The following is a 17816-nucleotide window of genomic DNA, read 5'->3' on the forward strand; positions in this document are numbered from 1 at the left end:
AATCTTTCTCCCACATCTCATATACAGTAAACCCCATTGAGTAAATGACACAGTAGAAATTATTCATCACAAACACTGAAGATTACAGAACACATCGCTGTCTTTATTATAGCCTTAAATGGCAATAATACTGAAAAAAGTGAACTCAAAAACAGATGGTGGAAACCCACGTCTTAGTTTTTTTGTGTGTTTTTTAAGAGTACATCAACTCCTGCTTTTATTGTGGCATGAATAACATCAACAAAAGAAAAAAAAGAAATATACAACTTATATTACACTATGTGTTATGAACAAAATATAAATCTATAACTCTATGTTATATTTACATAATTTATTTTTAATTTCAAGTTGAGATGGTAAGATACGTTTTTTTTCTTTTACTTTGTTTTAAGCTCCATTTATAATTTCATGATTGTCTCATTTTTTATTTGTTTCTATTGTTCGTGTTATTTTTCGGCAGAAAATAGCAGAGGCCAGTGACATTATGAATTGGGAACTGAGTTGTGTTTTTTTTTAACAAGTGCAGACTAATACTTATGGGTCCAGGAAACTGATAGATCATTCTTATATAAATACCGATCCATACCATTCAAAAGGTAAAGGAACTTCTCCATCCAACCTGCTCTATAGTGGAGCTGCTGGTGCAGAATGATTGCATTGTGTCACCCAGGTGGGTGCTACCCTTCAGTGGCACATTAATTGAGTCTCCTCCTACGTGTCAAGCACTTTCAGATCCTTTGGGTTGAAAAGCATTACATAAATGAAATTAATTATTCGTATTATTTTAAGATCTGCACATCACCAAGTGTCTAGTGCAGTTATCAACTGGGCCCTTTAAATAGGAAGCTTTGTCAGTTAGATTCAACATCTCTACTAGCAGTATGCTTTCAGTTAAGTAAGCATGGCATGTAGAAGAATGCATATAGTATTTTGCTGTGCCTTTACTAAACTACAATATGAATTAATTTTACATTGCAGCTGATTGTTTTAATGCCCAGCCTTACACCTTTCACAAGCGGTCTGCTTTATATTCCTAGACGTCCTGTGTCTCCAGCAGTTGCCAGTCTATTAATTTAACTCTGCGTCATACAGAAGAAACTGAGAAGTGCGACCTGATGGAAGTCAGGAGCTGGTTCTGTGGTGGCCCCAGAATGTTGTTACTGCTGGCTGCGCCAGAGGAAAACCTTCCAGCACTACATCCTGTGTCCATGTGGTGACCTGAAAGTCACTGACTAAAAAACGGTCATGGTTACACCATGTTTTGGAGCTAAAACAAAGTAGTCTTCCTAGGTTTTCAGTTACATAAATAAAACATATCGCCTTCCATAGCAGGGTAAACACAATGGAACATCATTAGCATCAAATCATGATGTAAGAAGGTTTTGTGACTTTCAAAGGAAGGTGTATCCCCTTAGATGCAGTTTAATTTACCTGCATATCCTAAGCTAAAGAAACACTGTATTTAACATAAGAGATGTTTAATCTTCTAGCCCCTTAAGTATAGATTATGGGACTTTGCACCCACTGTACAGTTCAGAGGTACCTGTATAAAAGGACTTTGCAACAATCATACATTTTATCCTAATGATGTTCCATTATGTTTCAAATTAACATCCCAGCAAAAGAGAGCAGGGTGCATTTGTTCACAAAAATGGGGAACAATCTGGTTGTTGTTGTTTCTTTCCTTAAAAAAGAAAAAAAGGAAAATTTCACATTATACATTAATTAATACAAAAACACTTTCTTCTTTCCCCGTCCGTACAGAGTGCTTTAAGAAATGCGTCTGACATGAGAGTTAAGTTAATGAAAATGCATGGTGTAAGAAAGAAGTTTTGTCTCCACCACTTGCAACACCAGTCCATCTTTTTAACTCCTTCTGAGCAAAAAAAAAAGGATTTAAAATCAGACAAAACAAAAAAAGCAAACCAAAAATAAAAAGACATTTTAGATCTAAATATCCGGTTTAAATACCTACTGTATAGCTAAAAGGTAATCCTGCATTGCTGAGCAGTTTCATAAGATAAAAAAAAACATAAAGGAGAAATAAATTATACATAACTTACTAACTTAGGAACAGCTGACCATAATTATAATTATTAATAATATTATTACACTAGAGGCAGTTTGATTGAAAAAATACAGTCTTCAAATACAAACAAAACACTGACATGCAGAATATGGTCAGCTACTCCAAACACCCACAGCAGAGTTGACTTCACAAAAATAAGAACTTTTTTAAAAATGAAGGGGATGAAAGTTCTACTGTTTCCAAAAGTGAAATTCCTTGGGTTCAGTCATAGTTCTGAAATGCAGGAGGTTTCATACAGATTTCAAACACAGTGTATCACTCTTGTTAAAGAAAACTGTGTGAAAGTGTGGACCAAAATGCTTTCCAGCAGAAATATAGGAGCATTATAATTGGAATTCTGACTTTTGTTGCCATTAGTCCATATTTGTTAAAAAGCAAGCAAGACATCTTATTTCCTGAGCCATTTTTAAATTTCCAAGGTAAGTGCCAATAGGTCTATTTTTGTTCTTCTCCAAACATTTTGCCCTTAATACCCTTTGGCTAACGAAATTTAACAGGCAACATTAAACTGAGAAATTCCTGATTCACGTCACATAAACATCTGCAAGTAGGGACTTATTCGCGGTGGCACATCATAAATGCATCGTCCAGCCAGAATAAACTTTCTGCAAATGATAAAATAACACCACTGAGTGAAATGCACAGAGAAATAATATGACACCTCTCTCTCAAAAGAAAGAAAACAAACCCTTTCCTTCAAATTTTAAATTAAAAATGCTCAACAACGCTAAAGAGTCTGAGCTACGAAGTATAGAGCAGAGGAAATGGTGAACTTCTACTAAAGCCAGGAGAAGGATCCAATTCCCAACCTTTGGGATGTACAGAACACTCTGCACTACAGGATGGGTACTCTGAGGTGAAGCACAAGGCCGGTATTCACCATGTCATGGAGAATCCGTTGAGATTGTCTTCAGATGTCCATTCAGGGTAGGAAGCAGCTGCCAAATGGTTTCATGAGGGCGGTTTAGCAAAAGGGGCATGAAATCATGGGGACACAGCAAGCCAGTCTGCCGAATTCTTTTTCTTCAAGGAGTCACTGACCAGCACGAGTACGCTAAATTGAGAGGGAACAAGCAGCACAGCGACATTGGCTGCATGCTGGCCAAGTCATGCTACCTCTGCCCGAGGAACGGTGATCAGCTGTGCAGCAACCCACAGTGATCCCTTCCCATACCGTTACACTGCCACACCACTGTAAGCGCAATCTTCAAAACAGCAACGACAGAAGGGGCTCTGTACACGCGAAAGAATGACAAACTCTTACACAGACCGTACCGCGACACAGCAGTGAGCACCCATTTGTAGTGAGCTAATGCATTTTGGATTCAATGCATTTATTTGCGATTTTTACATGTTAAGGGCTCATGCTCTTGTTATTTGGAATATCCAGCTCCTCTGCCATATGGCCTACCGAAGAGGCCAGCAGGGAGTCAAAAGCCTCTCCCCAGAGAAACACCAGCTGTGACATGGCAACAGGGGAGTAGGAGGGCAAGGCAAATTGAGACGATAACCAATGTGGGTCAGAGGAACAGAAATGATTAACATTATCACTAATTTTCTTCCCCATGCACTGAGCATAAAGCGATGCAAACAGCCAGCCACTACATGTACCGCCCAAATCCCACAAATATCTCATCATTTGTGATAAAATACAAAAGTCCAGTGGCTGGTATAAGTTCAAAAGTAACCACACAAGCTTTGCATCACTGACCAACCACCTCATTCACCTTAAACTGTAGTAGTTGACCAAAGATAATCTTCCCCTGGACATGTCCAGTACAGTATCTCGGAAATGTCCTAGATTCTGCGTCTAACGTTTTGGCTGATGCAATGTTCGTAATCCACAGATCTTTGAGGATGGCCTGCATCCGTCATTCTGATTTTTTTGATCAATACAAAAGGGGACAGGGATTTCTCACTTGCAGAATGCAGGAATGTTGTCTTCTCATGAGTCTTGTCATAATAAGCGTGCTGTTTTATGAAAAGTATTTAAGGACATGAGACACAGGTGAAAACCTTGAATTTGGTAAGGGGTCTACCAGATATGTATGACTTTTTGTTTTGTTACTGAGCTCAGAAGAATTTCTATATGCTAATGATCCTTTTTTTATTTGCGCCGGTTTTTGACTGAATCATGAAAATACCTAATTCATTTTTAAGTACTGAATAAACTTCTTAAATCATAAAACTGCAGCAACAGGCTACCGAAAACTGATATTCAGTGGTTTATAGGCTGACCACAGAGCACTTGATGTGGACTCTAAATACCTGTAGCATGTGCTTTTGGGTTTTCTGGGTATTTTTTAAAAAACTCTTTAGATGTGGACTTAAGTAAATTACAAAAGCAGGGTCTTTCTGACATGTGAAATGTTTTGGGCACTAAAGTAATAACATTTATTTTCTGGGAAAGTTGTCGTCTGTTTCTTTTGGAATCTGCATGGACATTTGAGCGTTTGAGCCAAAAAATGATTAAAAAAGAAGAAAACCCTTTTAAGAAGCTTTTTAACCCCTCATTAGACTGCCCCTGAAATATTCTACTTTGAGAGAAACACTCCAAAAACCTATTATGCAACATTACCTGACCTAAATCATTCTAATTACTTTTTATTTGAAGGCTTTCAGCATTATAAACATCTGTATTATCATATTATTAATTCCATCTTGCTGTGAAGAGCTCAGAGATTTCTGCAGTTTGTGCACTGCTTGGTCAAATAGTGAGTACTGTACCATGTCCTTCCATGGGAAGTGCAACTGTTATATAATTAAACATCTGTGGAAATATAAATGAAAAAAAGCACAAACATAGCCAATGTGCAAGCACGACGATGGAAAAGGTGAAGTTTCATCCCCAGAGCTGACTTGCTAATAATGGTCCAACACATTATTAGTACCATAACACACAAAAATTTTACACATAAAGTTTTAAAAAAGAAAACATATTTCTCTTGTTTCAGAAGTCTCTCTTCACCTGAGAACTGCACCTACAGTTTTCTTAAGGAAAATGAAACAAACACATGAAGCCCAAACAGAATAAAAACAACAAGTTGCTGGTACTCCAGGACCGTATGGGGGATTGTCTAAGACACAACACTTTCCTAACTTAAGACGTTAAGGATTAAAAAAGGTCACCTATTTTCAACACCTAGTACAAATTTGGCACTTCCTATAAGATGCGATGTTGGTGTGCGATGAAAGGTGGAAAGTCCTCAGAAAAAAAGGATGCGACGACAGTTCGTTGAAATTCAATAAAATAAGTCCCTCGAAAAACTTGAGAGAAGCCTTAAAATGTTCCTGTCAGGTGCATTTTTACTAAAGGAAAAAAAATAAAAAGATTTTTTTTTCTTAAAACTGTAGCACAAAAACAACAAAACACATTCACAAGCCACTTGTTGGCACTGTGTACCTGAGTGAGAATATTCTAGAACGTCGAAGAACAAACAGCCGTTTAAAGTTTATTTTTCAACAAATAGGTCAGAAGGGTAAGACTTCAGTGCTTGGGTATAGCAGCTGAATTACTAGCATCTCTTTTCTCTTTGTGTTTTCTGTGTAGCTTATTCGGTTTTCTTCTTATTTTCTCTGATTCTGCTTCGCAGACTCAGGTCTAGAATTCAGCAGAAGTGAAGTCCTGACAAGTTTTTAAGACTTTCGTTTTTTTTTTTTCTTCTTCTGTGTAACAGTCAGTGTATGACAAAAAGTTAATGTGCTTGGCTGCTGGTATTCGGACACCGGAGAGGTGTGGGTCAGGGAGGCGGGCTAGCTCCTGTCTGAAAGAGTCTGGAGGGGCTTGGAGGGGGTGGGGGCTGGTCAGGAGAGGGCGCGCGAGTAACGGGAGGGAGGAGAGGTTGTGTTGGTGAAGAAGCGGCTGTGGCCGTGAAGCGGGTCAACACCTCGGCTCCCCCACCATTATCAGTCAGCCTGCGCGGCAATGTGGTTTTCACTGTCACTGCCGTAGTCCGCGTCGTCATCCTCGTAATCAAAGTCCTCGTACACGTCCCCATTGCTGTCGTCCACCTGCATCTCCTCCTTGACGCGGGGCTCCTCTGTCTTCATGCTGTGCAAGTAAGTGCTCTGAATGACGGGGATGCTGGGCTCCGGGCTGCTGGACATGCTAGAGTGCTCTGAGGGGATCTGCGGGGAGGGCATGCCAGCCATGGCGATGGCCCCCGGGTACACCACTCCTGCCGACGTCAGAGGAATCTGACCCTGCTGCCTGTGGACAGAAAACAGAAGGCACACATATGAGGACTCACGATACCAAAGTCCAGCTTTTACCTGGGACACAAGGGGTTCTTTCTTCCAGCTTTCGTTTCAGATCCGAGCTCACGGATATCCAGGAGGCTCTGTTTATTATTTGGATATCTGGGCGAACAGGATTTGACGATCTAAACCCTGCCGATGCGTTGGGGGCTTGGCTCGAGTGCAAAGTTTTAAAATAGGAGCTGTAAAGAAGTTTACAATTTTGAGTGAAAAAGTATGTTTGAGAACTTATTGTGGTGAATCAAGTTTTTGCATAATCAGATTGGAGCACTGGAGTTCTGGGGCTTTTGCCCCCCAGACTGTAGTACTAACAGCTGTGTGATTTATCTTCTATATATAATTATAAGAGATGCAGGCAATTTAAATACAAAGCCTTTTCACATGCATTTCACATTGGTTTATTTACTGTGTCCATCAGAGCAGTACTACAAACATTAATTACCTTTCATTTTCAAATACTGCAGCAGAATTAAAAATAAAAATAGGCGTACCAAATTAACTTGGGTAGAGTAGCACTTTTTATAAATCTCACTATTTTTCACATAGGGTTCTGATCATTTTTGAGATAAGATTATTTAAATCATCAGGACAACCCAGAAGGTAAGCCAAATGATACAAAACAATTCCTTCAGAACAATTCCTTTGCATCTGAATATACAGTAGCATCCTTGGGATTGAAATAAAAACAATTCCTGAACATGAAACATATTTTTCCTATCACTGAGTACTTGTCTAATGATATTTTAAATGTCAGCTTTATTCAGCTAATTCTGTTATGTCTAAAAGAGTTATGCATTTGCCATAAAGAAATTTGTGATTAAAGTATTTACACAAATGTTATGCATCTAATCCTAAATTACCCAAGACATTCTAGAAAACCAATGGACCAAAATAAGTATCTCTGGGGAAAAAAGGGTTAATATGCACCTGAAAAGAAATGTATCTACCCTGCATGATTTCCTAAGCTAATTCAAATTAGTTATTTTTTCAAAGTTGCTCTGAAATAAAAGTATCGCATATCACGAGTTCATACCCGACAGTGAAGTACTGTCTCATCTCCTGTCGTCGGTTGCGCATGATGGCTTTGTATTCCCCGATCCGAAGTTTTTTTCCATCCACCAGGCACGTGCGCTTGGGTCTTGGCTTGTACTTGTAGTCGGGATACTTCTCCAGGTGCTGCTTACTAAGCCTGGCCTGCTCCTCATAGTAAGGCTGCTTTTCCAAATTCGTCATGGCTTTCCAGCGAGACCCTGTATGTAATGGAAACAAGGATTTGTGTGATTGTGAGTGAAGTGGGGGGGGATGGGTCCGTCCAGAATTAACTACTATCACATATCCTATCACATACCTTTGCATATGTTTATCTTTTCTCTGCATTTTCCAGTCTTGGATTATTATACTAAATAAAGCCCTGCTGGTGAGCTCTTTAAGATAAGACTTTACCTGTGTCATGATAATTTTAAGAAAATAATTACTGTATATGCCGTGACTTTCTCATTGGAATAATACGCACTTAAGCCATCTTACATCCTTAGTGGAAATTCAGTTGTCATACTGTAGAACATGTGATCTTTCAAATCGTTTTATGAATACAGTCACTACTGCATTATCTATGTGAAGGTCTATCCACATTGCATCAGAGAGTCAATGTCCTCAGAAGACCTTACATGCGATGTGCTATTATTATTTCTAGGTTCAGCACATTGTGTTTAAAATAATGGAACTCAATTTAACTGCCTCTCACTGTTTATTATGGCATAAGTTGAAGTCTAGACTTCAAACAATGTAATAGAATGTAACAGACGTGCAGTAGAGATCAGAGACTCTGGCCTTAGAATCGGAAGGTTGTGGGTCCCAATCTCAGGTGGGACAGCACTGTTGTACTAGGTACTTGTGCTAGGTACTTCACTCACATTGCTTCATTAAAGGCCCAGTGTAAATCAGTTTTGATGGAAGTATCAGACAAATAATTATAATCAAGTCAATCTAAATCTCAATATTGGAAGCAGCTCTATGCTTCTATGCGTAACAGTTCTGCGGGTGGCCTTTTGATCTTTTGTATGGCTATTTCACTCTTGTTATTGATTTTATTCAATGGAAATACTTAAAAGGGTTCTATCGCTTCGGTAACTGGGGAATTGGACAAGTTTTTCAAATATACATATTTTTAATTAACTGCATCTACTAGTATTGTTTCAGTGCAGAGAGAAATTGCCCTTGGGTAGCAGTTGACCCTCTGCATTTCTGTCTGTTCTCCCTTCATTACACAGAATGTTTTTTTTTTCAACTGGGCAAACTGGGCAACATGTGCAGAGCACTCCACTGTGCTATTTGTGCTACAGTATGTGCAATGAATTTACACTCTCCTTCCAACTACTGTATATTTAATCAGAAAAAGCTGTCACCACTGCCCCCCAACACATGCAGCCAAAACTGTAATAGGAAATTCCTTATGTTAACAATTCAGTGTAGTGGCTTATTAAAACCAGATTTCAGTGCATTATAAAATGCTTAGAAGCTCTTTAAAATGTCAAAAGAAATCCCAGGGGTCTGCATAAAATGTCAGACTAACTCAAGTGCTTGTTTAATGCATAATGAATTAGTATCATATTGTTGGAGTCTGTTCTCCATAACAATTCATTAACTGTTAGTTATACAATGAAATGTTGCTTACAAGGAGTGTAGTAATCTAAGCTTTTTCTTTCTGATATCTCCCTCCAAGGAATACCAGGTGCACACGCCTGCTATTTCTGACACAAGCTCGGCAAATAGAGATAAGAACTGGACAATAGATTATGTCATTGAGAATCACCTCACAAGCAAGGAGAAGAAACTGCTCTGGGCCACTGAGGTAACTAAACAAACTGTCCAATTTCTATACTGGGATAAAAAGGAAGAGGAAATTATTCCACAGACTGTGTTGATGTATACATGTATGGTATGCATAGTGGATTTGATTTCCATGGTCTCGAGCTGAAGTAAATAAAATGTGTTCTTCTGTGTTGGATATTTAAAGCTCCTTCAAGTGGAAAAAAAGCAGATCAGCTACATAAGGGATAAACAAAATCTGGTTAAGAAGAATTTCTTTAAGTTATCTTACCAAGGATTTTGCTGATGTTAGAGTTATGCATGTCAGGGAAGGCCTGGAGAATTTTTCTCCTCTCATCTTTTGCCCAGACCATGAAGGCATTCATGGGACGTTTTATATGAGGTTCAGTGTTACCCCTGCCTCGGGCTTCCCGAAACATCCTGGAGTCGGAAACACTAGGGCTTCCTAGGGCAGAACAAGAACAAAACAATTAGCGCTTGCGATTTAAAACCTGTCGCCATGTGCTATTCTATTTTAGGGATTACATGTTTTATTAAATACGAAATATTTATTCCCAAAAATTAAAAAAAGAGTGTTTTATTTGCACTTGCCAGATGAATGTATCTGTAAAGGTGTATTTTATACAGAGAGGTGCATTAAGACATGAATATTAGGACACACACTTAATATATTCATTCTTAGGAAACCGAAGCAGTCAGGCTTTTTACATTAATTGTCCTTCTATCTATTTACGGGAAAGCTGTTTATTTCTGGCAAGGGCCATGGTGACCAAGAGACTTTTTGGACAGCAGGGGGCACAAGGTGGCAGTACACTGGGCAGGACACCGGTTCTTAGTGGGACCACACCGGACCTATTCAGGGTCACCAATTAACCTAGCCAGCACATCTCTGGAAGCAGGGAGGAAATTAGGCCTGCACCCCCTTGGATGCATTCAAACATTCAAAGTCCACACTGTGGGCACCCCAGGCTGTAAACAAAGTCAGGACACCCAGAACTGTGAGGTAGCAGTTAAAGCAATGAGAAAGCTAATTCTGAAAATAATTTACAGTTTAAAGCAAATTATAAAATGAAAATTGTCCTTTCACAATTTTACTCCAGAAGACATTAATTAATTGATGGGAGAGGAGACCATGATGTAAAGTTCTATTCGATTAGTTTAGTCAGCTTTTACAAACCAGCTGTCTTTAGTCCCTGTTGTGCCAAGACAAAATTAAGTCTTACTCTCTTACTGGAGTTCATCTGTCCTGTAATTGTTCAACTTCATCCAAAGTCTCTATGGATGACCTTTTATGGACATGCCTCAGTGAACATATCTTTTCGATTTTTTGTAACACCTGTGTTACTGTACTGAAAACTGCATCATAAAATATTTATCATGAATATGGTAGATCCACAATAAAAAAACAACAAAAGAATAGTCTACATAAGAATGATAAATAATGATATGCACTTAAAAGAGTTAGACAAATTCAAGTAGAAAAGTATATAATTTTGCAAATTAGGTATTTTAATCATAATGTTTCAAAGATAACAAGGGAAGTGCCATTTTATTAGCACTTTTCATCTAAAAATGTTGTTAGTCCTTTGGACTGCTAATCAAATAATGAATGTATTTCTTTTCTTGAACTACATGTGAGAAGTGTATAGAACAAAAAACATGTTCAGATGACTAAAGCACCAAGCTAAAACGCATAAATTCAATACATTTCCCTGTCTATTCTCTTAATACGCCGCAGTGTAAGTTAAACTTTAAAAGTAATTAGAAAAAAAATCAGAAATATTTTAAAAGAAATTAGCCCTTTCAAACACATATAGGCTTTAAACATTCTTAGATTTGTTTATAAAATTCTTTGTCACTTTATCTTTTTACATATAGATCCATTTCTTCCATTTCTACATTATAAACCTCCACTCTCTGCTTTCAGAATGCGCTCACAGAAGGGAAAATCTAAAAATATGAATAGCGACAGCTTAATGAAGGCACCTGGGTAGGGGAACCATGGGAATGATCCCAAGATACCCCAACACAGGAGGACATATGTCGAAATGAGAGCCCTCTGCTCAGATCAGCTTCTAGTGCTTAGTGTGGTTTCTCTACACAAATCCTGCTTGGTTAGAAAACAATGCTGGCGAAAGGAGACCAGGGTTCCCGCTTGATCCCCCTGCTCCTGCAGGAGAGAAAATGGCCGACCTGCGCCAGCTCAAGCTCTTTGAAATTTACTTCACCCAGAGCCGCGGACAGCTGAGCCACAATGCCTCAGAGTGTCTTGGGATATCGAATGCTGGACCATGCAATCATCTGAAGCCCATTTTATGGCCATTGTTTTTTTTTTAATTATTTCATTTAAATGAAAATACTACATATGAGTTGGAACAGCTGCTCCTCTCCTTTATCTCCGAGCGGGATAAAAATAACCAACAAGCTGACATGATCTGAAGGGTCCAGTTAAACCTAATTTGAGCAAACAGCACCTGATACTAACCATCTGAGTCTCCGCTCATGTTGAACTCCATCATGGCGTGGTTAAATTTGCCGTCCTCACTTTGCTTTGCAGCAAGCTGCTGTGTCAGGCTTTCCAGTGCCGCCTTCTCCTGTAATGAAATACACAGCATTACTAGGGCTCGTTCGATAACTCTAGCATGGGACTGAAGACAGTGCTGAGGACATCCCATTAATCACGCTCTGATTAATAATTTGAAGGGAAAACACAGGAGGTGTTGCATGTTTAGCCTTCAAAGAGTGCACAGCCTGAAAACAAATCTGTTGAAAATGTAAAGAGTTTTAAGTGAAATAAACTTTTGCATTGTATCAAACCATAAACAAACCAGATAGTAATTGCTTATTGCATTTAGAACATTTTCCTCCACAGTTAAAAGTGTCAAATTTGGGAGAGCTTTTATCCCATGCATTTCTGCTGAAAGACCACCAGGGTGCAGCCCTGACACTTCAACAAGAGCGCGTTCTGTCTTGGGAAAGCCTGATACAGAGTCTGCGGACTCCACTGGCATGGTGCTGTTATGGTCAGATAAGATTTGCTGTTAGTACTTACAAGGTGTTTCTGACTTCCTGGGCTGTTCGCTAAAATATCAAGTGTGACAACTTCCAGTAACAGGATACAGTTTTAAAAAACCTTTTGTTAAAAAGTGACTTGGGTGGGATTTTTTTCCCCCACAATTTTATTCCCACTAGCAAATCATGAACATACCGTACACAATAAAGTAGTAAGGCAAAGAGAGAGAGCAGACGTCCAAAACCTATATTATCTACTGGTACTGCTTTTAATGAGTTAATTACGGTTAATTACTTAACTGTAATCAAAACTATGCACACATATGACTAAAGCATATGAGATGCTTTAATTCACCCGATTGAAAGAAATTCAAGTTTTTTTAGCTCCAGTTTTACTACCAGTTTGCACAGCACTTTTTGTTTAATTCTTAGCTTGCCTAGTGTCTGCTGCAGCACTGACCCATATCTCTCTTCCCATACAAGACAGAAAGGGTAATGAAATAATTCGATTATAACAATAAAGCTGGAATTGTGTAAACTCTCAGAGGATAACTCTATTCTGGGAATGTCAAAACAGTCAGCTGTGCTTTTGTTGTGTATCACTATGCAGTGACTCAAATTAACCTTCAATCACAGAGGGGGATGTATCTGACTATAATTATACTGAGTGGAGAAAAGCAGAGGTTAACTGGCATGGGGGAGGGAGTAAAGATTACAGTAAGGGGGTCATAACTGCTGATACAGAATTAACAAATGTGTATTGCTGTGGATGAACAATTACCAAGAAGCTCACAATTACATGATACACTAATCATGTGCACATACAGTATAGTACAAGAGCTTGTTTTTACTTCTCTTTCATGAGAAGGAATTTCCGTTTTGTTTGTGAGATAAATCAGACTTTGTATTTTCAGAAATGCCCAATAAACCAATAAACATATTACCATTCCCATCAAAAATAAACTTATTATAATATAGGATACACTGTTTGGAGGGTAGTTACATTACTAACATCACCGTTGTTAAACATTGTATGTTATTATCATTAATCACAATTTTATTTGAAGCTTTTTATAGTATAGTACGTCTAATTTACCACAGATAGTCAGAATATTACATAATATTTCCTAATTATTTTCCCAAGGCTCTGTTTTGTAGCAGTTTGATGCAAATTCAGTGAACTTCAAATTCACAAGTCAGATGAATGATCACTTGCCTAGTTGAAGATTAAAAATGTGCACTTTTTGTGATAGATGTTTGTGAGTCATAGGGGGTCTGACGTAAAAAGATGGGACTAACCAGACTGTCTTCGGTCAGGGAAATGGTTAATTCTGCTAGCTTCATCCATCAGGCAAGGCAGCAAGGCATCAATATGAATGATGGATGTGAAATTATTATGTGGCTGCCACCAAAAGCACTCTCTGCCATTTGTAACTAACACTGGAACTGACACACTTTTTTATTAAACATCCACATTAAGCCAACATCGGTCACTGTCATCCCCAGTTCAGTGCTCTGTTAAGAGGCAGACAGGAGAGTTACTGTAGTAACATGGAGGTTGCGCTTCGCAGTACTGGAATGACAAAGCGGAAGAGCAATACTGGAATAAATAATGTTACAAATAGCTCTTTAGTCAAACCATGAAATGCTGTAAGGCCCTGCAGCTGACAGAAAGGAGAAGTGTTTTGTGAACTACGCAGAGACTGAATGTAAGAATCTGATTTTCACAGAAAATCAGGACAGTCAGAAACATTTCTTCAAACCATGAAATAATGATGACAGTCGTGTAAGATATATCGAACAGCTCAAACTGGGTTTCAATTATACGTATCACACTGTAGCCAGAGCCCTGGTTTAAAAGCATTAGAAGCATCACTCCTTCTGAAGTAACTGATAAAACTGTGACTCAACCGAGGCAAGTTTCCCTTGTTCTTAGCAAAGAAAGAGGCAGATCTAGAACCCAATCACCTCCCTCCTCCTACAAGCATACACAATCTCTTCCAATCTGCAAGCTGGTCTTTGAGCAGGGAAAACACTGGACCGGAACAACACCCAAAAATCAGCACAGCGCTGTTCAGTTAAGACTGCTCTCCATCTGCATGTTTACAAAACCAGAGGTGTAATTTCTAAAATTCACAACTGTATTTTTTTTAAATGCAAGAGTGAAGCTATTTACTTTGAGGGGTGTGACCCAGGAGTGAGCAATGCAGACTCAAAGGAGGCGCATTCCTTTCTAAATAATAGAACCTGTTCAAAATCAGTGGGTATTGTTTACCGAGGCTCATTCAGTACATACCCAATGTGGCCACTAGCTCTGCTGTAAGCATTAAAATGCTCTGATTTGTCATCGTTTTCAAAGGACAAGAGCTCACCTCGTCACTGAAGAGAGTGACCCATCTGTCTAGCGTTTTGGAGACACAGCGGCACTCAGCTTTGCTGAGGTGATTTCAGATCTCGACACAGGCAGCTGTGTTGCCATGCAAATTTGTGAACTCTAGAGGCCGGAGATCAACACATTAGTGTGCGAGTGCGCAGAGCTCACTATGCCTGCTCGTTTCAAAACCATTTTGACATTAATTTGAAACTCGGAGCGAGAGAGGGCGCGTTCAAAGTAAGATTTACAGACCTAGTTTATATTTATTGCACTCAATCAAAGGCAGATTTACGGCACATTTACATGGCAAATGCAGACATCTTGCTAATTTTCATCTCAGTACCCCTATCTTTTTTTAATATATATTCAGCTTTCCAGCCCTGGAGTTGCATTTACAACTTAATTATACAATTAGAATACATCACAAAATTATAGCATCTTTAAAAATACACTTAAAACTGTCCCCTCCATTAGAATGTGACCCATGTAAATTGTGAATCTGTAATGAAATGCATTATTTTATTCTCTGTGATGGAATTAAATTGTTCCTCTGAGTTAATTCTCAGAATTTAAATGAATGTGCTAAACAAACACAATTTAAACAGGAAGAAAAGAATCAGTGAAATACATTCATCTTTAATTATTAGTGGTAGCAGTGTTAATAGTGGAAGGAGCACTAATAAGCTGGAACAGTAGAAGCAGTAGTAATGCTAGTATATATTGTGTCCGACAGTTCATGCATGGAGGGGACTCCATATTGTTGTTCAGAAGTCAATTGGCCCAAATCAATATAAGCTACAGATAGAACAAAGCTGCAAATATCATCATAATATCTTTCTTTCGTGTGTAGTATGAAAAATGTTCCAATGTAAAACAGTGTCAAATTCTCAGAAGCAAAGAAATGTTAAATACTGAGCATGACATACAGTATTTGTTTGTAATTGAAAAAATTCAAAATTCTGGATTTAGTAGAAGGCACCTACATGCAAGTCTCTCAAAACTGCAGACTAAGAAGATGCTCCAAAGTAAGAAATTATCTGCACAATTGTGCCTGAAGCATTGTTTAATGAGCAGTTATTCAGCTACCTTTTTGATCACACTTTTTATGTTTGTCCAATAGATTGGACAATGATATAACATTTAATTTGGCAAGACTCCACAATCAGAATTCCAAATATTCTAGGCTTTGGGAAATGCCATGTCTATGTGGAGCTCTGGTAGTCTACTGATATCAATACACAGCCTGGAAATATCACACAGATACCTGGGAATGTGCCAAGCCCATCTATCTCTGTAGTTGCATGTTTTTGTCTGGACACACCCACTTTGGCCTCTCTGAATTTTTCCCCTAATTTAGTTGATGAAGTGACCCCTCACTTGTCAACCTGATATAATTTGCAGTGGATCTGCTCACTACAGTATGATGGCTGCTGCAAATCACCTAAGTAACTGAGGCTAAGTCATGGAACTTTCTTTTTTTAATGAAAGAAGATTGCATTTTGAGGGCTTGGTTATGGAAGTCCATGTCCTCACTGCACAGTAGTCGGCGTCTGAGGAACTGTGAAAAAGGGTGAGAGTTTTGAGTATGTGTGGGGTTGAAGGAGCTGTACAGGAGTGAGCTATGAGTCAGTAGTTTCTAACAGACGGACGTTCAGAGTTGTGGATGGTTAATCGGGAGCTCTTTGTTCAGAAATGGAGGAGTGTTACATGTAAATGAAAGGGATAGGTGAAGGTTGGTGAAGTGATGCAAGAAATGCCCTAGTTGGTCATTAGACTGTGTATGGCACCGGCGCACTCACCAGTGTTTTGCTCATCTGCCTTGCTAAACACGTTCCTGTTCTAAATATTCACATATTCACACTTTCATTTACGTGACTATACCTTTTATATAAGAAAGCCAAATAAAACACATAAACTTCAGTTAATAGGTAATGTGTTTGAGTTTGTCACATACTTGAGCCTGATAGTTCTGTCCAGATGTTTTAAATCAAAACTGAAAAGTAACCTGGATTCCCTTCGTCTTTTCAGCCTGTCTTGTCACCACTCCCCACAGACGCCATACCTAAATGTCTGAGTATCTCCACTGAAAATGCTGTATCCTCTTTAGTCTGGCACACTTAACAACAACACAGTTCTTCTCCTTCTTCTACGCGCCACCCCATCTTTACTGTTAAATTGTGAAAATATCATTTTAGTGCCAATAAATCTGAAAACCATAAGCCTGAATACTAATTGTTTATACAGACTATTCAGCTTGAATTGCAACCGGAACACAATGGAGTCTTGGGAATCCGAACATTTGAGAGAATTCTCTTGTCAAGAGTTGCCAACAGGTTTGGCAGCCATTTGGAGAGGAAGAAAAAAAAAGTACACTGTTGTGGGTTTCAACCAAACTGCTGCACTAATTGGCTCTGACAATCAATCATCACCATAGAAGGAAGGCCCTTAATTCTGAAAACAGAAGGGAAAGAAAGACAAACACACAATTAAGAGTAAGACTGAATCCCGATGTTGCATACCTTTGGAGAAAAGCTAACTGGCAGTTTTATTAACTCAATGAAACTCTAAGTTAAATAACAGTAAGGTATTCACCCTACTAGTCATGAACCCACATTCTCCAAGTGGCAAGAAGGAGAAGCACTCTTGCACTGTCTGCCTGGTGCAAGACGCCACACTGTTCTGATGTGTAATCTGAGCAAGCCATCTACACAGGAAGCAAGCTTATGCAGACAATAGGAGAGCTTGCTGTAGGATAGTACAGCTTTGTATTTGCAAAATCCTCATAAACAATAAGATTTTTTGGTGAACATGGTAACTTTCTCAAATGTCAGGTAAGAAAAGTGTTATTTCCGCTCTCCGTATGTAACCATGCTAGAGGAATGTGCTAGTCTTACTCGGTTTTATTCAGCTGTCTTTGGACTTTAGCTGGATTACAAAATCAAAATGCACATAGAAAGTTTCCTGACCACTACAACAACTGGCTAAATAATTGGTGATATTAATGACAATAAGAATTTTCAGTTGCCTGTTATTTTGATGTCACCATATCCTAGCAATGTTGTGGGGAAATTCTGAAAAGTGCACAATAAGCAGGACAGCTATTTATCGATTACACTTAAACTAGTGGGAAAATTCATATATAAAAACTGCTGTCCTGAATTTACATCCCTAAAAAACGAAAGCATTGCAGATTAGAAAGAAAAGCTAATTGCTTTGTTGTTAATATCGTGACCAAATTAGAACTGAAATCCTGGG

The 17816-nt window shown here is 38.7% G+C and overlaps 1 protein-coding gene across 7 annotated transcripts in view; it reads right to left on the minus strand.

Annotated features, from left to right (window-relative positions):
- Window positions 1-82: 82 nt before the first annotated feature.
- sox5 (SRY-box transcription factor 5) overlaps window positions 83-17816 on the minus strand; it is a 330663-nt gene continuing 312929 nt past the window's right edge. For all 7 annotated transcript variants that reach the window (XM_015352122.2, XM_015352121.2, XM_015352125.2 and 4 more), the window contains 4 exons: window positions 11661-11769; window positions 9447-9620; window positions 7380-7596; window positions 83-6299 (listed from right to left, as the gene is read on the minus strand). In XM_015352122.2, coding sequence (XP_015207608.1) covers window positions 5996-6299; window positions 7380-7596; window positions 9447-9620; window positions 11661-11769 — 804 coding nt within the window. In that variant the 3' untranslated portion in view covers window positions 83-5995. The remainder of the gene's footprint in view (window positions 6300-7379; window positions 7597-9446; window positions 9621-11660; window positions 11770-17816) is intronic.

This window comes from Lepisosteus oculatus, chromosome 7 (genome assembly GCF_040954835.1).
Source record: "Lepisosteus oculatus isolate fLepOcu1 chromosome 7, fLepOcu1.hap2, whole genome shotgun sequence".
NCBI classification, from domain to species: Eukaryota; Metazoa; Chordata; class Actinopteri; order Semionotiformes; family Lepisosteidae; genus Lepisosteus; species Lepisosteus oculatus.